General features: G+C 34.8%; 1 protein-coding gene across 1 annotated transcript in view; it reads right to left on the bottom strand.

Moving 5' to 3' along the window:
* The window catches only part of GMPS (guanine monophosphate synthase), a 43,701-nt gene that overhangs the window by 7,962 nt on the left and 14,910 nt on the right, over window positions 1-20,829 (bottom strand). The window contains exons 3-12 of the mRNA XM_039330664.1: window positions 17,200-17,314; window positions 13,421-13,518; window positions 13,114-13,217; window positions 10,578-10,771; window positions 9,951-10,116; window positions 8,377-8,528; window positions 6,027-6,200; window positions 2,953-3,058; window positions 2,269-2,384; window positions 1,285-1,410 (exon numbers count right to left, since the gene is read on the bottom strand). Coding sequence (XP_039186598.1) covers window positions 1,285-1,410; window positions 2,269-2,384; window positions 2,953-3,058; window positions 6,027-6,200; window positions 8,377-8,528; window positions 9,951-10,116; window positions 10,578-10,771; window positions 13,114-13,217; window positions 13,421-13,518; window positions 17,200-17,314 — 1,351 coding nt within the window. The remainder of the gene's footprint in view (window positions 1-1,284; window positions 1,411-2,268; window positions 2,385-2,952; window positions 3,059-6,026; window positions 6,201-8,376; window positions 8,529-9,950; window positions 10,117-10,577; window positions 10,772-13,113; window positions 13,218-13,420; window positions 13,519-17,199; window positions 17,315-20,829) is intronic.

The following is a 20,829-nucleotide window of genomic DNA, read 5'->3' as shown; positions in this document are numbered from 1 at the left end:
GAAAAGTCTGGGCTCCTCAAGTCTTAATGGAGGACAATTCTTAAGAAGGTCTGTGTATTGGACAATGGGCACTGATAGGATGGAAAGCTAGAATTTTCTATTATTCTGTCCCAGAAGCCCTCCCTGACATCAAATTGAAATATTCAGTACTGAAGGATATAACTTACAGAGATGCCCAGATCATAATCCACATCTTACAAAGAAAAAGAAAATTCAAAATAAAATAGAATGCTCTAAATAGATCATAAGATTACAGTGGTGATCATTTTCTTCCATAATCTCAAGGAAGATAAATGATATATTTCAAAATTAATATTATAAATGACAAGATTCTACAAAAATGTAACTTCATGAACATAACCTGGAGGATTGATGAGAATTAAAGTTTAAAAGAATGCTTTAACTTAAAAAAATAAGACTTTAGCATAACATAGAAATAAAAAAATAAAAAAGGCTAGATATTTAATTTATATCTACAAAGCAAATTATGAAGCAAAAGTTCCTCTTTATATATTTAATGAAATGAATGGTGCTTATCTCAGAAAAGTGACTCTGAAAAATTAAACAAAAATCACAATGGGAAACCCATGATGCCCAAGGTTAAAATAGTAAGCCCCAATCACACACCACACCACACACCACACCCACATATCAACAAGAGCAGACCTCACCTAACCTCCTGATCTGAACTTCTGGAGAAAGAGCCAGTTGTTCAGAACCTTGCAAAAGACCAATAGGATTGAAGCTATCCAGATTTTCAGGAAGGGGAGTTTCATAGGGTTGCAATTATTTCATCTTTCTTTTCAATCAGAGGCTATGGAGATCAATGGTATTCCCATGCCTTTTCCAGCCTTGGTCACAGATACAGAACTTGGAGGAATTCTGCCAAGTTCTGTATCTCAGTCTCAAAACAGAAAATGTTTCTATCTGCAGCAGAGAAGTACTGATCTATGTGACTGTGCACATGACTCAGGACAGCTATCTCTTCTACCAATGCCTGGTATGAGTGGCTGGCTGGCAAATAACGTTCATAACAGCTTGATAATCCCACTGTATGTCATAAATCTACTACTCCCAGACTTTGCGAAGTAACCTGTTAAATATTTTCTACTCTTTTTTTCTTGACTATGCTTAATGGCTTCGCTTTCATTTTATGGTTACTCTTCAACTTTTGTCTCCTTCCTAAGGAGATTTGATTTAGAATTCAGTTTTAAAAAACCCTTTGCAACATCTATTGTTTTCCCTATTTTTATATATTTTTGTCACAGACCCAGCTTCACCAACCTGGACTCCCACTGTTTTGATTGGCAGCAAAAAGGCATTTAATGAATGCAGACTTGTGATCTCCATCAATTTATCCTGGTCTTCTTCAGGTGTACATGCTTTGACCCTCTGTAGCAGAGTGTGAGGCTAGACAACAAAGCAATTAATTCTAATTATTATAAAAGGTTAGTTGGCTATGCATCCCTAGCAAACACAGCAGTTGAACTTAAAAGTTACAAAGGATCATAATATAAAGGAGGATGAAGGGATGGATTTTAGTATTCTTTAATAAATAATCACTCTAGGAGCTATTTTGGAAATAGGAAAAAAGTTTAGCAGTACAGGTAAAACCTGCTTCGGATCTTTGATGTGCATACAAATAGCTATGGTTTAATTTGAAACAATTAGATATAGTTACCATGAGTTCCTATATATATATATATATATATATGTCAAGTAATTGATTTCTAATTGGTTCTCTGGACCCTGGTACATGCATTGTAAGTCACCCAGAGTCATTTCATTACAAAATGGGCACCAAATAAATTTGATAAATATATAATTATAGCAGTATGCCTTTCTGCCAATTGGGGAAAGTTGAAATTCAGATTGCCAAGATAGTTTAGCAAATCATTTATATAGACACATTAAAAATGTAATTCAACATCAATATTTAGAAAAATGTGACAGTATATTTATGGATTCTAGGAATCATATGCAGATGGGTCTTCTTTTTGTGTATTTTTTCACTCAAGTAATGATGACTAAATAGAGAAAGTGATAGCCAATATAACACAACTACATCAAAAACTGTAAGAAAAAAAAAATAAAAACATGGGGCAAAAAGTGAGGAAATATCAGATAGGATATAAGAAAGTGGCCTGAAAATATTTCAATCAGGCCTTAAATTATTTCAAATGTTGCTAACATAAGCAAAATGAAAAAAATAAAGAGAAAGAAAAGAATTTATATCTAGTTCTATTTTGTATTAGTAACTAATATTACCTTTTTAACACTTGCAGAAAAGTCTGCTATGATTTTCAAAATATTATTAGTTTCAGGGAAGTCTTTGCAAACATATGGTTCTTCAGCACAGATTACTCTAATGGCAAGGCCAGGACCTAAAAGGCAAAAATGGCATACTCGTAACATCATCTGTACCAATATGAAGATTTTTCAGAAATATGACAGCAACTAAGTGTACGGTAACCATCGTTCTCAGAAAGCAATTCAGCAAAGGGTTTGCAAATATATAAAACATGGCTATCATGTCTGAAATGCATCAGAAATACTAAGAACGTCCACTAAAATGAGACAGGAGGTGGGCTGTGTACCCAGCTTTCTTTCTTATTTCAAATACTACTTCTCCCTTACTCTCCTATCTAGCTGTATTCTGACCCTGTTGATCTATTCCCCCCCCCTCTTTTTTTTCTCCATGTCATTCTGCTTATTCTCTTTCTACACTTATAAGTTAACTCTAGAATTAGGGGAGGGAAAGAGAAATGGATACCTATAAAAAAACAAATAAATTGTAAAATGTGGTTTTTTCAGTGGATGCTTGGGGAAAAATAGATTTTTTTTATAGATGGGTTTCAATTCCCACTTTACCTTACATGGCCCTTTGGAACTCCTTAGAATCAGAGGTTCTATTATTCTTCTAAGTGTTTATAAATTTAATTAATTTTATACCTGGGAATGGATGTCTTGAAACTAGTTCTTCAGGCAAACCAAGCTCTCTCCCAAGCACTCTTACTTCATCCTTATGGAAATCTTTCAGTGGTTCTATTACTTTTCCCTGTAAAGGAAAACAGTATGATTTACATTAGGGAACCCATTTTTAAATAGCATGTACTTAATAACAAAATTCTAATGTATTACTGCTATTTATTTATTTATTTATTTATTTATTTAGACTTATATACCACTTTAAGTGCAAGCACTCTCTAAGCGGTGTACACCAGTAAGCAATGTATATATATATTTTACATTGCCCCCAACAATCTGGGTCCTCATTTTACCTATCTCGGAAGGATGGAAGGCTGAGTCAACCTTGAGCCGGTGAGATTTGAACCGCTGACCTGCTGAACACAGTCAGCTAAAGTGGCCTGCAGTACTGCACTCTAACTGCTGCGCGACCTCGGCTCGTTAATATTTTTTTTTATTGAATTTTTAAAATTTTACAAAAACAAAACAACCCATTCCCAAACCTCCCCAACCTTCCCAGAGCTGAACATAGGCTTAATTGAAATTTCTCAAAAAGTCTTAAAGAAAGATATAAACCATGAATAAATCTAAATATTAAATACATTAATTAAACAAATTATAAGATAATTAACAATGATATATATATATAAAAACATAAATACCAAAAGAATAATACTTGAGAGGAAAAAGAATAAAAAAAGGAAAAAAGAAAAAGATAAAAGAAAGTATAATAAAAATAAAAAATAAAAATAAAAAAGGAGTAAAATCTATGAGATGTTTTAAATTTTAAATATAAGTTATTGAAAAACTAAATAATATTTTTTAATATCCAACTTACATTGTATAAAATCTATCCATTTTTTCTATACCGCAAAATACTTCTCTTGCGATTGATCCTTCAAGAAAGCCGAAATCTTTGCCATTTCCGCCAAATAAGAAACTTTAAAAAACCAGTCTTGCAAAGTAGGCAAAGATTCCTTCTTCCAACACTGCCCTACTAACAACCTTGCGGGTGTAATTAAATTTAACATCAATGTAGTCTCTTTAATATCACAATCAGTAACAATACCTAACAAAAACAATTGTGGGGTAAATTTTACCCTCCTTCTAAAAATTCTTTGAATATTCCACCATATCTTAATCCAAAAGGCTTTTATATTTTTACACGACCACTAAATATGATAGTAAGTAGCATCCAAACAACCACATCTCCAACATTTGGGCTGTAAGTCAGGATACATACGAGACATTTTTTGTGGATCAAGGTGCCATCTGTAAAACATTTTATAAAAATTCTCCCTTAAGTTCTGGGCTTGTGTAAATTTGACATTCCTCACCCAAATAATTTCCCAGGTATCTAGTAGAACTGGTTCACCAAAATTTTGTGCCCATTTAATCATGCATTCTTTAATTAATTCTGCCTCTGAGTCCAATTCTACTAGCACCCCATAAATTCTCTTAATATGAGTTCGTCTTTGATCTTTTACTTGTTTAAAAAAAATTTCATCTTCTCTAAGTAAACCCATATTACGATCTAACTTCCATCTATCCACTATTTGTCTATACTGAAACCATGAGTATATAATATTTTCTTGTGCTAGATCTTCCAAAGATTTTAACTGCCAATTTTTACCATCCCATCTAAGTAATTGTGCGTAAGAAACACCATCCATCTTGACTCCTCTCCTTATCCCCTCTATCGCATGCCAAGGTATAGCCCATAATGGGATTTTAAAATCACTTCTATAATATTTCCTCCAAACCCGAAATAAAGAAATCCTTATAATATGAGATTTAAAAACCCTATCTACTTTTTTATTAAAAATTAAATAGGCATGCCATCCAAAAAGTAAATCCCAACCCTCCAAGAGGAGTATTTCTACATTTGTTAAATTAACCCAATCACTAATTAATGTTAGGACCACCACTCGGTACCTTGAGTCCGCCTCTCTCACGAATATCTTGTATTATTTTAAGCTTTACTCTTGGTTTTTTCCCCGCCCAAATAAATGTATTGATACCTTTCTGCCATTCATTTAAATTAATCTCATTCTTTAAGATAGGTATCATTTGAAATAAAAAAAGGAACTTTGGCAGAACATTCATTTTGATCACTGCAATTCTTCCCAAAAGAGATAATTGCAATTTCTCCCAATTTTTCAAGTCTCTTTGTATCCTGACCCACAACCTTTCATAATTATTTTTATACAATTTTACGTTATAAACAGATAAAGTAACCCCCAAATATTTTACCTTATCAACAACCTCAAAATCTGTCAACTTAACCAAAGTCTGCTTATCCAAATTGGTCATATTTTTGGGTAATATTTTAGTCTTGTTGTTATTAATTTTAAAACCCGAAACCCGTCCATAATGGTATATCAATTGTAATAACTCTACTACAGAATAAGTAGGTTGGGACAGGGTAACTACCAAGTCATCTGCGAAAGCTCTTAATTTATATTCTTTTTTATTAACTTCTATTCCTTTTATTTCCTGTGATTCTCAAATTTTAATCAGCAATATTTCCAAAGTTAAAACAAACAGCAATGGTGACAATGGACATCCCTTCGGCTTGTTAATATTAAGACTATCATTTCAATCTTGCATTTACAATCCCAATAAAATATCGGCAAAAGCAAAAATAATAGGGAAGTGATTCAAAGAGCTCTATTTGTAACACCAATATACATATACCTATATGCATTTAATATATTTACAGTCACACTCCATAGAATTAGCACAATCTATTTATTTTAATCTCTTGTTGTTAAGCAGAAAATAAATTTTGATCTATTTGTAAGATTGAATCTAAAATTGCTTGTGTGTTTAGGAGAACAGAAAGACATCTCATTTTCTGCAGGCTATATAGTATACAAACATTTTGAACTGCAGTTTAGTTCTTATGTGAAAGTACTATTAAATGTCAAAAATAATTATTTAACTAGCAAAACTTTATAATGCTAGATGAACAATTAGGAAAAAAAATTGACCAGAGTTTACCAGTGCTAAATTATTTCTCTTAAAAAGTGAAACCTCAGATGTGGTGTTCTATTTACCTCTTCCCGTAACTTTCTGATGAGTTCTGTGTCATTGTGGTGGGTCTTGATGACTTCTGCTTTGCCACTAGCAATAACTGAAGCACTTTCAATTAGATCAGGCCTCAATGTTCCTTGGGCGAGGAAGACTTCTTCTGGTTTCAGATTCAGTTCTCCAATAACTTCATTAGCAATCTACACATGGGGTTGAGACAGAGAAAGACTTTAGATGATATTCTACAAGTAAGTTATAAACTGCAAGGTCTCAAGAATGGCAACTATGCCAATGGATAGTCTTCTCTTATTGAAGGTAATTGAAATCAGGCGTTCCACTACTAAACAACGCAGTCATAAGGTGTGACATCACATGACCACACTAACTTAGAACAGTCCTGTCCCAACTGCTATCATTAAGCAAATCCCATGTCCAGAATCACATGATTGCAACCTTCTGCCAGCTTCCCCATTGATTTTGCCTGATGGGAGCCTGTTGTGAAGGTTACAAATGATGATCATTTGACTGCAACATTGTGATTGCAAGCTGGTATTATAATCATAATCATGGGGCTGTAGGGATGCTACAACGGCCACAATTATGAGGACCCATCATATATATCGTATATGCCGGCATATAAGGCGACTTCCGCAAGCATTAAAATTGGCGCTGAAGTCGGGGGTCGTCTTATACGCCGAGTCGTCTTATATGCCGGAAATACTGGTAGTGTCCGGCTTATAAGACAACGTTCTAGGCATGCGACTCGCGCCAAAGATGGGGGTCGTCTTATACGCCGGGTCGTCTTAAACGCCGGCATATACGGTACTCCTTGTTCAGCAATGTTGTAAATTTAAGCAGTTGCTGAACAAGTGGATGTTAAGGGAAGACTATCTGTATAGTAAGTGATAATTATATTAGGTATAATATACATAGGCATATTGGATACATAGGCAAAAAATGGTGTTGGAAATCTTGAGGGTACACATATAGGACCTGTCAGCAACTCCTAACATGAAATATGCCTTTTCCAGCCTAGTAAGTTGATGCCTGGAGCTATGTGAACAACTCACATAATCTGAAGTCTACTCTAAAGCACTGCATAGTTTAATTCACATAGTGTCAGTCCTTTGTTGTGAGCAAGGTCAGGAAACAGGAGCCAATAGGGATTTGGGAAAGTTCTTTAACACAGTTAATGTAATGCAACAGAATCTTTAAAGTTTCACAAAGCCCCTTTCTACTTAAATTTATATCTAACACAATCAAGGTGGAGTTTTTTTGAGTTTCTTTCCCACATTTTCCACTTGCCTAGGACTCAAATGCTTTTTCTATCTAGTGGTGTGGCATTTCCCATTCCCTTCTCTGCTCAAACTGACATTCAGTCACACTTATCAGGAAACCAAATTACATCATTTTGCTCTTTTGGTCTACATAAGAAATTTTACCAAAGTTAGAAACTCCACAGCATTGGGAGAAAACAATCCAACTCACTGGGAATATAGTTATGTTCATTTTATTTATTCATAATGTTTTATTACATCATTTCTTTGTGAATACTCTTTTGTATACTTGCATATAATAGGCTTTTGCTTAGTACTTTGTTCATTATGCTCCTATTACACTTTTATCACATTTTTATTATAGAAAACTGTTTAATATTTTAAGCTGGCTGGAAATAGCTGCATCATAACAATTTGTTCTGGCTGCAAGAGAAACCTTAATACTTTCACAGCAAGTTATGAAACACAAGTTGTAGACAATTTCAAAGAAGCCCAAAGCAAAAATTATTAGCGTGACACAACTGAATCGTAATATGATTATTTTCAGTGTACATGAAATAAAATGAATGATAGGTGACCCCTACTGGACAAACTATAGGTTTCCTTAAAAGACAGTTTTGTTTCGCTATTATTAAAAGCTTATGGCTAAAAGAATGCCAAAGCCTGCAGGGAAAAAAGGGATGTGGATTATCTGAATATGCCTGAATTATGGCAGGGTAAGTCCTACTACTGTTAGAATAGACAATAATCACCAAAATAGTGGAAAAGGCCAGATAAACTATAGCATGGTTTTTACCATGTTATCTGTGAGTATTTGCTTTACCGTATGATTTATGATCTATAAACAAATAGGGAATGTAAATGAGGTATTATGAATTAGTAATAGTATTCCACCACAGCAGGGATATTTAGTCAGTTTGGGTCAGTTTTCAAAAATATTTGTGAAGAAATATGCTAGCTGATGCAAGTACTCTATACATTCCTAAGAGCAAATTCGTATAAACCATTACACAGTTGTCATAAAAAATGAAGAAATGATTTGCCTGAGATTTCTGAAAACCAGAGACAGACAATACCAATGGGTATATAAACTAAGTACCTTCACAAAAGTGTCACCAATAATCTTGCGTTTTTCCTCAGGACTTGTAGTCATATTCAGTGTTTTACTGATCCTTTTTCGAGGAGTTCTGTCTTCTTCAGAGATGGGTAAAGTTGTTGTACCATTGTAGAACCAATGAGCTGCATTTACCACTATATAATATACAGGATGTTGTTGTTAGTAACATTGCTAAAATATTTTGAAAACTAATATTCTAACATTTTTCCCATTTCAAGGATTCAGCGCTGGAAAATTAATTCAAGGTCTCTCTCTCTCTCTTTCTCACACACACACACACACACACACACACACACACACACACACGCTGTATTAAATTACAACTTTGTTGCCAGGATAAAGCCTTTTTTATTTACCCAGCCAGATATTTCACCTAATGTAACAGAAAACTAAGGAAACCCTTTCTTCCACTGCAATGTAATAAATCACCTAATTTCCTTAGACAGCACCAAGAGATTTCAATTTCCTAATGCATAACATGGGAATATAAGCAGTATCCTTCTTGTTTGAATCTGTGGCCCATCTACACTAGCGTCTGTTCTCACAGTGGCCAACCAATTGCACAAGGGAGCCTATTACCCTCCCAAGAGAAAGCCTTCAAAGGAAGTCTCTCTGCCACCAAGGCTAATAGGCACTTATCCCCATAAGCTCCATGAATTAGCCCAATCCTTTTTTGAACCCAGCCAAGCTTGCACCACATCTTATGGTAGTGAATTCCAAAGTTTCATTATGTGTTGTGCAAAAGAACAAAGGCAACAGCAGATTTTTACTAAATTAAAAGGCAGAGAGACAAGCAAGGATATCAAGAGTTGGCAGCTGAGAGGTTCTCCCTACTCAGCTGGTACAATTTTTGCTGGAGGCCTTTCCCTGTCACTCAAGAGATCCTACTCTGGAACCCCTGAAGAAAGTTATTAAATCATGACTCCATAGAAAAATCTGGCAGGTGAGTGATGAGAACAGGGAGAGATTAAAAAATTGGAGCTATCGAAGTTTTGGAGTATTCAAAAAGCGTCGTAGAAAGGAAAAATAAGCTATAGAATGTAGTTTCTCCATATAGTTTCCAAGGTATAACATAGGTTCCCTCAAACAGGTAGGCACAATGTTTTCTGCTTTTAGAAAGGCAGTAAAGATCTTCCTCTTTAGCCAGGTGTTGTTAACCTTCAATTATTGGGTGTGATTTTAACCACTGAAATTTAATAAAGTTTGTGTTTTATTCTTTATTACTGGCTGCCTTGAATGCTGACTGGATAGAAGGCAACATTCTTATGAATATACTGTAATAAAGACAATAAAAAATTGCTGAGATATCTACCAAAAGATCCCATGATAACTTGCATGATGATATTATCTACCCAATATATAAAATATTTGCAAATATATTTTCCAAGAAGTCTTAAATTCTGAAGGATTCCTATTTTTCAAAACCCAAAAAATAAAATGAGGTAATCTATCCATCACTTAAATTTTTAAAAGGTAGAAGCTAAATAGTCTAAAATTCAATAATAATAATGGAAAGATTTTTTTTTTAAAAAAAAAACTTAGTACAAGAGGAATACCTTTGACTTGAATTCCCAATTTTTTTAGTGCCTCCTCCACTGATTGACTTTCTCTCTTGCGCATGAATCCATTATCTATGTGCACTGCTATCACCTGGTCTTGATTCAAAGCACGGTTCAGTAAAGCTGTGCACACTGTAGAATCTACGCCTCCACTGAGTAAAACCTGAATGGGTTCAATGGAAACCAAAATAATTAAATCCGCTTTCCCATCTAGTAACTTTTAGAAGCATTAAAGTACAGGTCCCAGAATTCCCAACCAGTCTATGCAAGCTGTAGTCTAACATATATAAGGAAACACAAAGTGAAAAGGCTGCAATAAATACATTTAATGGACAGAACAGTATGATCAAGAATAGCATTCTATTTGCTTTTTTAGTTTTCACTGTTTCTATTACAGGATTGGACATTTGTAGCATCTAGCTTCATTTCTGTAATTTAACCCTGGGTTGTAGCTGAAAAAATTGCTCTTTCCCATTTCATTCCGTACAATGAAGTCATTGTTCAACAAACAAAAAAGCCTTTTTTAAAAAAATACAAAAATATGAAAACTGAAACCAATGAAATAAATCATAATCAGATACTATTCATAACAGGAATGACTATGGATTAAATTTCAAACCTTACCAGAACTTTTGATGATCCTACTTTCTCCTTAATTTCTCGAATGCATTCCATTTCTCTGTTCTGAACTGTGAAGGTACCACTGCATCCAGCAATGTCAAAAAGGAAGTTTTTCAGCATCAGTTTTCCATTCACTGTAAGACTAACTTCAGGATGGAATTGCGCTCCATACAGTTTTTTTGATTCATTTGCTATAGCTTGGGTGTTATTAAAAACAAAAAAATGTAACAGTTTTAGCTCTAAGAAAGCATATATTTTTTTAAAAAACTTAGTAAGATAAAAACAGGTCTTACATGAGAAAGATGTCAAAATATTATTAAAGTAACAATCTACTACATCTCCTTTTCCCAACCTGATACCCTCCTGACATAGTGAGACTTCAATTTCCAGAATTCCCAGCTGGGTTTTCAGTTTTAGGAAAACTGTACCAAGACACAGTTTATAAGGCAACAAATGAGTCAAATAAAACAGTCTGATCTATTATTTTCTATAAAAATGACCCACTCATATTAAGTTTATTTCCTGAATATCTTATATGTTAAGACTTCTCAGGTCACAAGCCACTACTTGTACATTTTAGGTTTAGTGGTACAATACAAGGAACTTTGCTGAAGTTGGCTTGAATTTATTTCAGCTGAGATGATGAATAAGCAAAAGTCATCACTTAGCAACTTAAACATGCTAAATAATATTATTCACACTAAGAAAATATCTGAGAATAAAAGATTGTTACCATATGTAAAGTAAAATTTTTGGATGTAGTTCATTTTCTTAAAATATCTACATCAGTGGTTTTTAACCTGTGGGTCGGGACCCCATTTGGGGTCGAACAACCATTTCACGGGGGTCGCCAAACAACGCAGTCCGCCATTTTTTCCCCTTTTCCTTAGCTGTGCTACTCCCTTTTATTCTATTGACTTTTGAAAGCCAATAGAATAGACTCTCTTGAATAGAGTCTAATTCTATTGGCTTTCAAAAGCCAATAGGAATTGTCCAGGCTGTCTCTGCCCTGCTGAGCCCGCCAAAAGTCCCATTCTGCAAATGGTGCTGCACCAGTTGAGTAGTCCTCGACTTACGACCAGTTGAGTAGTCCTCAACTTACGACCAGTTGGGGGTCGCGACATTAAAAAGGTTGAGAACCACTGATCTACATAGATGCTCCCTATATTGATGATTCTGGCTAGCCCATATATGTGTGTTTCCCATGAGTGCCATATGCCAGAGGATATGGTTTAAAACTTTTTAATTAGGAGCAAACTATGGTTTATTAATATACTTAGCAGATAGGTTATTCAAGATTTAAATAGGCCACCATTTACATAGTTCAAAACTGTTACTAAGAAATCTCTTCCAGCTGGTGTTGGAGCATAGAAATCCAGTCTGCAGCACATAGTTTGTGAGGTGCTAGAAGTATTAGTCCTTTCTCTCCTCCTGTTTTACATTTACAGGAGGTCACAGCATGAGGTCACCCAATGGTTCAGGTAAGGTATCACCCTGACTGATGCCATGGATTTTCTATCCCAGTGTCTGAAGCTATGGCTAGGAGGGTCTTTGCACACCTTTGGATTGTGCACCAGCTGTGCCATTCCAGAAATGGGAGGTCCTGCTCATTGTCACTTGTGTCCTCATGATTGCTAGATTACTGCAACACGCTCTATATGGGACTGCCTATGAATAACATTTGAAAGCTCTACCTGTGCAGAATGAGGCAGCTTGAGTAGTAAATGGCACTGTTTACTTGGCACATGTAACACCACTGCTCCATGAGCTGTGTTGGTTACCAGTGCAATTCAAGGTGCTGGTTGTCATCGTTAAAAGTTCTTATCTTAGGACTAGGTTACTTGAGGGACCATCTTTCTCCAGTTGTTTATAGCTTTGTCTGATCCAGTCAAGTAGGATGGGCTTTGGGTCTCATCAGCCGAGGACTGCCAGTTGACAATGCCTAGAAAGATGTGCCTTTTCTATTGTAATGCTTACCTTACAGAATATCCTTTCTCTGGAGATTAGGATGGCCCCAACCCTGATGGCCTTTTATAAGCCCTGAAGATCTGGATCCGTGCCTGGTGTCACAAGTATGTGCAGGGACCCATTCCATGGTTGTGTTAGTATCTGGGTTGTTTCTCTTCTGCTTGTGTTCCAATTTTTATAAAGTTTGTTTGTATTCTATTTTAATTCTTTTACTACCCAGAGTCACTCATTGAGATAGCAACTGTATAAATTGGATAAATAAATCTTTTGGCTTTTGCCATGTTTATTCAAGTAATAGGACATCCCCCACACACATACATTTTTGTGAAAAATGTTAATATCTTATCTGCCAAGACTTGGAACCATTTTCTTGGAAATGAACTACAAATTACATCTATATACACTACAGTTTAAAGTTATACCTTTAGGATTGTTTAAGTTTTAAAATCAAATTTTCTTGCACTAGATGCAAATCACTGAAAATATGTTTTATAAACCAAAATCCTATTCATGCCAGCACTGAAATATAACCAAAATCCACTGAAAATTGATAATGTGGAAAATATGATACCTGCTACAACATTTCCAGATTGAGCAACAACTTTGAATCCATCTGCTACTTTATCTACGCTGTCTCCATGGGTAAGGAGAACTACTTCTTCTTTCTGAAGTCCCCTAAAGTGAAAAAGGATCACAAAATAAAGTCTAATATCTTTAAAAGACATCAACTTAAAATAATTAAGAGGAAACATTAAACATCAACAGATTTTCCACAGCATTAATATTTTCCAGGTTTGAAACTGACCATTAAACACAGCTGTGTAATTTATAAGATATCCAATTTAATTTCATAATTCATTACCAAAAGTTTTTCATACCTGAATAATGAACAAGTGTTATCTAATGTAATGCTGAAGACACCATCTTCTCTGACATCTTTTTTGTGTACTGTACCACCAAATACCTTATTCATCATCTGTCAAAACCAGAAAAGTAAGTTACCAGTCTGATAATAAGTTACAACATTTCAGCTACTATTGGCTACCCTTTCCCTTTGCTTAGCTTTTTTTTTAAAACCAAGAATCATTGTTCAGGGTATCAGAACTGCTTATTGCTTATCAGTACAAGTAATTTATATATTTATAACTGTAATAATTACTATGAGTTTAGTAATTCCACTAGCTTTTAACGGACGATGGACTGGAACTGGTGCACAGACCGGGGGTTGGGGATCCTTGTTTTACAGCAATAGAGAAACTACTTGATCTTCCTCTAAGCTTAAATATTCCTAATTCTTTAAATGCTGCAGAATACAAAAGGTATAAGAAAACCCAACTCAGGGATCATCTACCATTGTTATGCTCTACTGTCACCTTCCTACAGACATATAACTTGCAAGTAAATTCTGAACAGTACAAGAGCTATTTAAACAATAAATATTTGCTCCCACTTCTTCCAGAATTGACTTCATAAATCATCTTGATGTTATCTTTAGTCATTCCCAAGATATCTAAAAACACCAGAGTTTAGCTAATTCTGTAAGAACCAGGAGTATATCCAATCATTTTTCAGCTTATAACCTTAAGTACTATAGTACATCTCACTCAGTTTAAATTGCAGGTAGAAATTCACAATTATTCATCTTCGGTAAGAATATTTGCCTATAGAAAACATAGTTGTTACAGTTGATATTTAGTTCCTACATAAAGCATATGTTTTCTGTGTGAAATAGCAATCATGTAATTCATCTGAGGTTTACTATTTCCTCATTTCTTTGTGAGACTTTAAGAATGCTTATGAATCTATATAACTAAAAATGGGTTTCAAACCCATAATAAAATGATGTCTGCACTGGGCTCATTGAATTGTGATGCCATATTTCAAGAGCCAATCTTTTTAGTAATATCTATTATAAAGCAATAGCAATATAAGATATTACCATTGCTTTTTTTATTACAGTGTTTAGAGATATGTAAAAAAAACCTATTATTATTCTGTCCATAGTCAAAGATTATCTGTTCTACTTGGGCTACCTATAGGCTAGTATTTTTATCTTGGCTTGTAGACTCCGCAAACAGATTTCTTTTTGCGCATCTCGATATGACAATGGCAGTCAGCAATTTAAAAGCTTGCTTTATTATTATTATTTTGCACTACACTGTGTTTGATCTTGCATGAAACCTTGCTATTTGAGGGAGTTCTATTTTGACATGGCATTTATTACGCTTGACTGTTTCTGTATTGTTACAACACATTTTAAGCAGAGGTATTTCATTTTGCTGAGATGAATAGAATCAGCAGGCAGCCTTCCAGAAGCTTGCTCAGATTCAGTTCTGGGGTTGATAGGATTTGGGGGAGTTTTGCACCACTGCAGAATACTTTTCATTTCCCAGAACAAACCTGCTTAGGTATTTATGAAAATCACCTTCTGGTTTCCTCAAATCTATCAAGATTGTTCAGGGCTAATAACGCAAAAATTAATGTTTCTATGTAAGGTTCTCTTGGCCTCTCTTTTTGGTCTCACTGAAACAAGATTTTCTTTTCCACTTAACTTGTTTTCACTTTGGCTACTTTGCAGATCAGAACATTTACTTTCACATGTTCATTATTTCTTTTTAGTTTATATTTATTGAGAATTTTACATAAAGTAAAAGACAAATCAAAAAAGAAAAAAGGTGTAAGAAAAGAAAAGCTAACGTTATGAAAAATGACTTCTAACCTTTTAACAGATGTTGACAAACAAATCATCTCCCATCCCTCTTATCTTTTCCAGAAACCCCTTCAACCCCATATTAAATTCTCAACTTTTTCAATCATTAAATCCATAATATCATTCATTTTATTTATTTTTCTTCTTTAAGCAAAAAGTCCATAAAAGGATTTCAGTTTTTAAAAAAGCATGTTGTTTTCTTTCTAACCAAATAGGTCAGTTTTAACATTTCCATTAATTCTGACAGTTTTACAATCCATTCCTCACAATGGATTTCAATACTCTTGCATTCTGTTCCATTCATATAAATATTTCCAGTTCCAATCCTTAAGTTCAACATGTGTTCTAACTTATACACAAACGTTATTTTTTCTCTTTTCATTGACGAACATTGAACTTCAGGTTTCTTAACAAATACAGTAGTTTGCCTTAGTGTTTAATAGGTTGTAGCCCTACTGTTCTGCTTAGACTCTATCAGCTTTTTCCCAACATTTCCTCATTCTATGCTTATTACAATATTTCTGATTATCACTTTGCTTCTCTCCACTTATACGTTATCTCTATTTTCAAAATTTCTAAGGTGCTTTTTAACAGACTCTGATTATATACTTTTCTACTTTTGTCTTTGCTCAATTCCTGTGTTGTCTCATATTAAATCTAACTGCTTCTGATTTGCACATTGTTTTAGAGTCTTTATCCGTGTCTTTATTTTTTTTTCTTTCTAGAGAAAATTCTTTATTTACAACCACTCATTTAAAGTTTGAAATTACACTAGAGTGCTGAAAAAAAGTGTCCTTACTAGCATTACAGGGCCCCTGAGATCACCTGATTGCCATTTGGGCTCTTGGTAACCAGCATCTATTTATACCTATTGCAGCATCCTGGGGTCACATGATCGTTATTTGCAACCTTTCCAGCCAACAACTGATAAGAAAAGTCAATGGGGGGAGGACCTGGATTTGCTTAATGACTGCATGATTTGTTTAGTTACCATGACAAAAATTATCATAAAATTGGGCATGACTCAATTGCATTGCTTAGCGACAGTACATCAAGGACTAACTGCATATTCTTCTTGTCTTGCTACTGATCAAATAGTGTTTTTAAAATTCAGCTTCCATTGTTTCCTTGTGCTACGTCTTCTCTACTCATCTTCCCATACACAGAACTCTTAGCAAACGACCACTTTGTGTTCAACTAATTATCAAAACCCTTTTATCCTTTGTATTTCACGGCTGATAATATCTTACAGTGGGCAGATTAATTTCTCATAAACCAATACTATCTCCTTTATTTGTTTTTATTCTAGTGATCCCAACTAGTTCAAATGTTTAACTGATCCCACCCAGCTAGTACAAATTTTCTTTCCAGACCACCTCCGTTTTTGAACCTATGTCATTGGGTCACTTGTTTCATTTACAGGTTCTTGTCAATTTTAAATTCTTCTATAAATAATACTAGAGAAGAAGGATTACTCTGAGAAAACATCTCTCTGTGGTGGAGGGAGTTGCAAGAACATGCAAACTGTACCACCATCATAATCCCTAATTAATGTGTTGAAATGCTACAAATAATATCAAGGCTACAATGATATACCACTCATTTATTAGAAAGTCCAAACCATAGCAATCCCATTTTTAAAAATGATGCCTGTTTTATTATTCTCCATAGTGATGGCCTCAAAAAGCTCATGAATCAGTTCCCAGTAGGCTTTTGCACATGAAGAACAACAGATTGGCCTGCAAAACTTCCATGCACAGATTGCAATAGGGACTGTGCAGAAACAAGATACATTCTTCTTTTAAAAGCTCATTTTAGTCTACTTCTAAATAAGGTTCTCATATATTGCACAAGTACAAATTAGAATAGTTATTTGGCACTAGCCAAACAAAAACCAAAAGCAAACCCCATACAGTCATAAATATTTGTAGAAATGTTAAGTAGCACCTGCATGCCATAGCAGATTCCAAGGACTGGTTTGCCTATTGTAAAAATTGCAGGGTCAAACCAGGGAGCATCTTCTGCATAAACAGAATTTGGTCCTCCAGAGATGATGATGGCTCTGTAAAAGGAGACAATTTATAAAAACAAAGATGTTGAAATTAAATATTTTAACATATATCATTCTAAATCTGCACAAAACTTGAATAAAGGCAATACTGCATGTATATAAGATATCTTACGTATGTTAAAAAAGCAAACTATTTCATATTTAAATCTGAAATTTTTCCTTTAAGCTTGTTTCAGCATTCAGCAAAATCTTAGTGACTAGAGCTGAGTTGTTTTTTTTCAATCATACAAGAAAAATTCATTCTCACCAATACTCATTAACACTACATAGCAGAACTAATAAAAGTCAGTGTCAATAATATGAACCATCTCATCTTTCCTGAAAATACAAAAGTCAAACAATATTTGTAATAAAAATCATTAGCTTCTTCATTAACCAAATATAATTGAATATCATTACCTTTCTCTATTGTTATGGTTCTGTTAAAGCCCATTACTTCCCAACAGCTTCTCCTAAGAAAACACTGCAAGACAATTGGCTAACAAAAAGTATTTGAGAGAATCAACAGTACATTATAGTGCACTTGAACTGTGCAAAGGCCTTTTCTATGGCTGCCTTGGGACCAGTGACCCTCTTCTGGGTAATTTCTGAAATCCAATTCTAAATTGTATTCACAACTGTTGAAAATCAAAATGAGGATACAATGGATTTTCAAAAAGAATTCAATAATATAAAAAGAAATAAAGAAATCATAGGTTTGACTGTGAAAACCAAATCATAAAAAACTTTCCATTAGCCTAATAAACCTTTTAAAATTTAAAGTACTTCCAGAGATTCCTATTTAGACTTTATGTCCTGTCAGAAACAAGGAGAAAGATAATTCCAATATTATATTTCAGTGTTGGAACATATTTTGCAATTGTGAATGAATTTTCTGTAGGGCATTTTCACTTGTAGAACAATAGATATAAGAACATTTCCTGGCATTATTTTCTTTTGGATCCAGGTAAAGTTTAGTAGGATAGATAGACTAATATCAATACAGTTAAATAAATAATGATTTCAGAAATCTCAATTTCTTTCAGTTGGCGTTTACTTTTTCCCTATTTATAAATCTATGCTTTGTACATTGCTGATAGCATTCCATGAATTGGCGAGCACCCAGCAATGATTCTGAAAACTCCTCACATTATGTTCTCCAACCTATCAACACACCCACATAAGAAAGGTTTGGATCCTTTAAACATAATAGCAGAATTATTTTCAAGCTACACTATTTAGAGAAGAGACACTATTGGGATGACTTTATAGCTATGGTCAGTGCACTGCATTATGATGTATACGTTAATATAGTCATTAACCATAGTTTATATTTAACTTACAGTCAGTGATTACAGCTAGTCCTTTGCTTAGTGACTTTTCAAAGTGATGACGGATCCCCCCCCAAAGATACTTAGAACCCAGTTCCTGAGTTCCAATGACAGCATGCATACCACACACACAAACACACACATAGAGTGATCAAAAGATTGCATTTCAGATGCTTGGCAACTGGCTCACCTTTTTGGCCGGTTGCATATCATAATTTATGACATTTTTGCTAGTTTCTGGTATTTTCCAGACAAAAACCACTCATGGGAATTGATTCGTTTTATGACTGCAGTATTTGCTTTATGACTGCAGTATTTGCTTTATGATTGCAGTATTTGCTTTATGACTGCAGTATTCCCTTTATAAGCACAGCATTTGCTTTATGATTGCTACAAAAAAAAAGTCATAAAATCAGATTGGTCACGTGGGTGCCTTGACTTAAGACTGTCTTGACTTGTGATGGAAATTCCAGGCTCTATTAGACTCAAAAGTCGAGGACTATATTATACTAATGTTGCTTTTCCATCAAACATGAACAAATCATGATTATACTCAGTGACTAATGGAACTAAAAGGCAACATAAATATTCCATTAGGAGAGCAAGCATGCATCTATGCAGAAAGTATCATTTTCCTTTTATATAATACTGCTTCCAAAACAAAGAAACAAAATATACCCACATATATTTGCCAACACTGAACTCTTTATCAGTTAAAAACAAATTTGAACCAATGAAGGGATAACAATAGCCCTCTTCAAATATTTTATAAAATTGAGACAAACTACCTGCATTTGGGGGCAGGGAAAGAATTGTTCCTCGTATTGACATCCCTGAATTCAATAAAACTGGGCTAGAGCAACTTTTGTATCCTTGGGGGCTCTTCAGATAATTGAGGACCCTCAAAAATCAATTACCCTGAGAGCCTCTGTAGACAGAGCCCTCCATTATAGCTAGTCAGTCTGTCTCTGTGAAGGATGATATAAGAAATCAGGGCTGGCCTACTGATCCTTGTTTTCTTTGAAAGTGGGCAATTTGTTCCATTTTATGTAACCCTGAAGGCTTATGTTGTCATGGCAAGCCTATTTCTGGCCATGCTAAAGCAACACTTACTTGCTAATGTTTGCTCCTGCTAAGACTACAGGATGCTACATGTTCAAAGCAACCATTCAGAGAACTGTTCCTATCATCCCAACTGGAAACTTCATGAACCATTTTATATTTTACTGAAGGACAAAATACTGTATGTATGCCTTACCATTCAAAGGGAAGAGTCTTCCTGTTCAATAGAAATTTTACTTTGACTACAGAGACCAACTATTAGAGGACGGTGCCACGAACAGCACTTAGGAAAAAATAAATGTTATATTTTGCTCCTATTTCATTTATAGCTCTTTTCTGCAAGATAATGAACAGGCTTAAAATCCCGCTTTTATCCTATAGTAGACAATCTGTGCCCCATCGGGCCATTTCCTTACCTAGAAACAGAATGACCAAGAGTAGGCAAAAAAGTAGTGGGAGTAGGAATGACTTCAGACTTCCCTATTGAGTATTTTTGTGGGAATCTGGCAGGGAACACCAGAAACCAACCAATCAACCTACCTACCTTCCTTTCTCCCTCTCCTCTCCTCTTTTTTCTCCTTTCCTTTTCCTTCCCTTCTGTGAGATTGGCTGTGAAACTATCATTGAAAATGAAGGTCATGTGACTGTAGCAAGAGATAGTAGACTGCAGCAGCCACAACGTGCCAAAATTTCATTCCCTCAGGAGTCATTGGACCGTGAGTTTGGATACATTCAGGCCTTATGAGATTATGAGATACCTTGGTTCAAAAATTGTTGCCATCACTGCTGCCATGCCTCTAGCCACCAAGCAGCTGACTGACTCACCAGTTACTCTTTTGTGATCCACAATTATTTTTAATGCAGCAAATGTCCTTTCCTATCTAAGAGCTGTGCTGGCTTAATCTAGATCAATGCTGTGCATTGTGCAGGATAATTATACCAACCATAAGAGGTGGCAATCCAGCCTCTTCCTAAAAAACTCTACAGATGAAAAACTCACAGTCGCCATAAGTAGATTATCTATTGCTACATATATCTTACCATCAGGAAATTCTCTTTATATTTAAATGAAATCTAAGTAGCTGCCACTTATTATTTCTGTTTTTAGTTTCTCAAGTCATGGGAAAAAAAATC

Source organism: Crotalus tigris, unplaced genomic scaffold (assembly GCF_016545835.1).
Source record: "Crotalus tigris isolate CLP2741 ecotype Arizona unplaced genomic scaffold, ASM1654583v1 scf7180000024430.1745191, whole genome shotgun sequence".
Classification (NCBI taxonomy): Eukaryota; Metazoa; Chordata; class Lepidosauria; order Squamata; family Viperidae; genus Crotalus; species Crotalus tigris.
The sequence above is the reverse complement of the archived record's forward strand: the minus strand, read 5'-3'. Positions and strand labels throughout refer to the sequence as shown.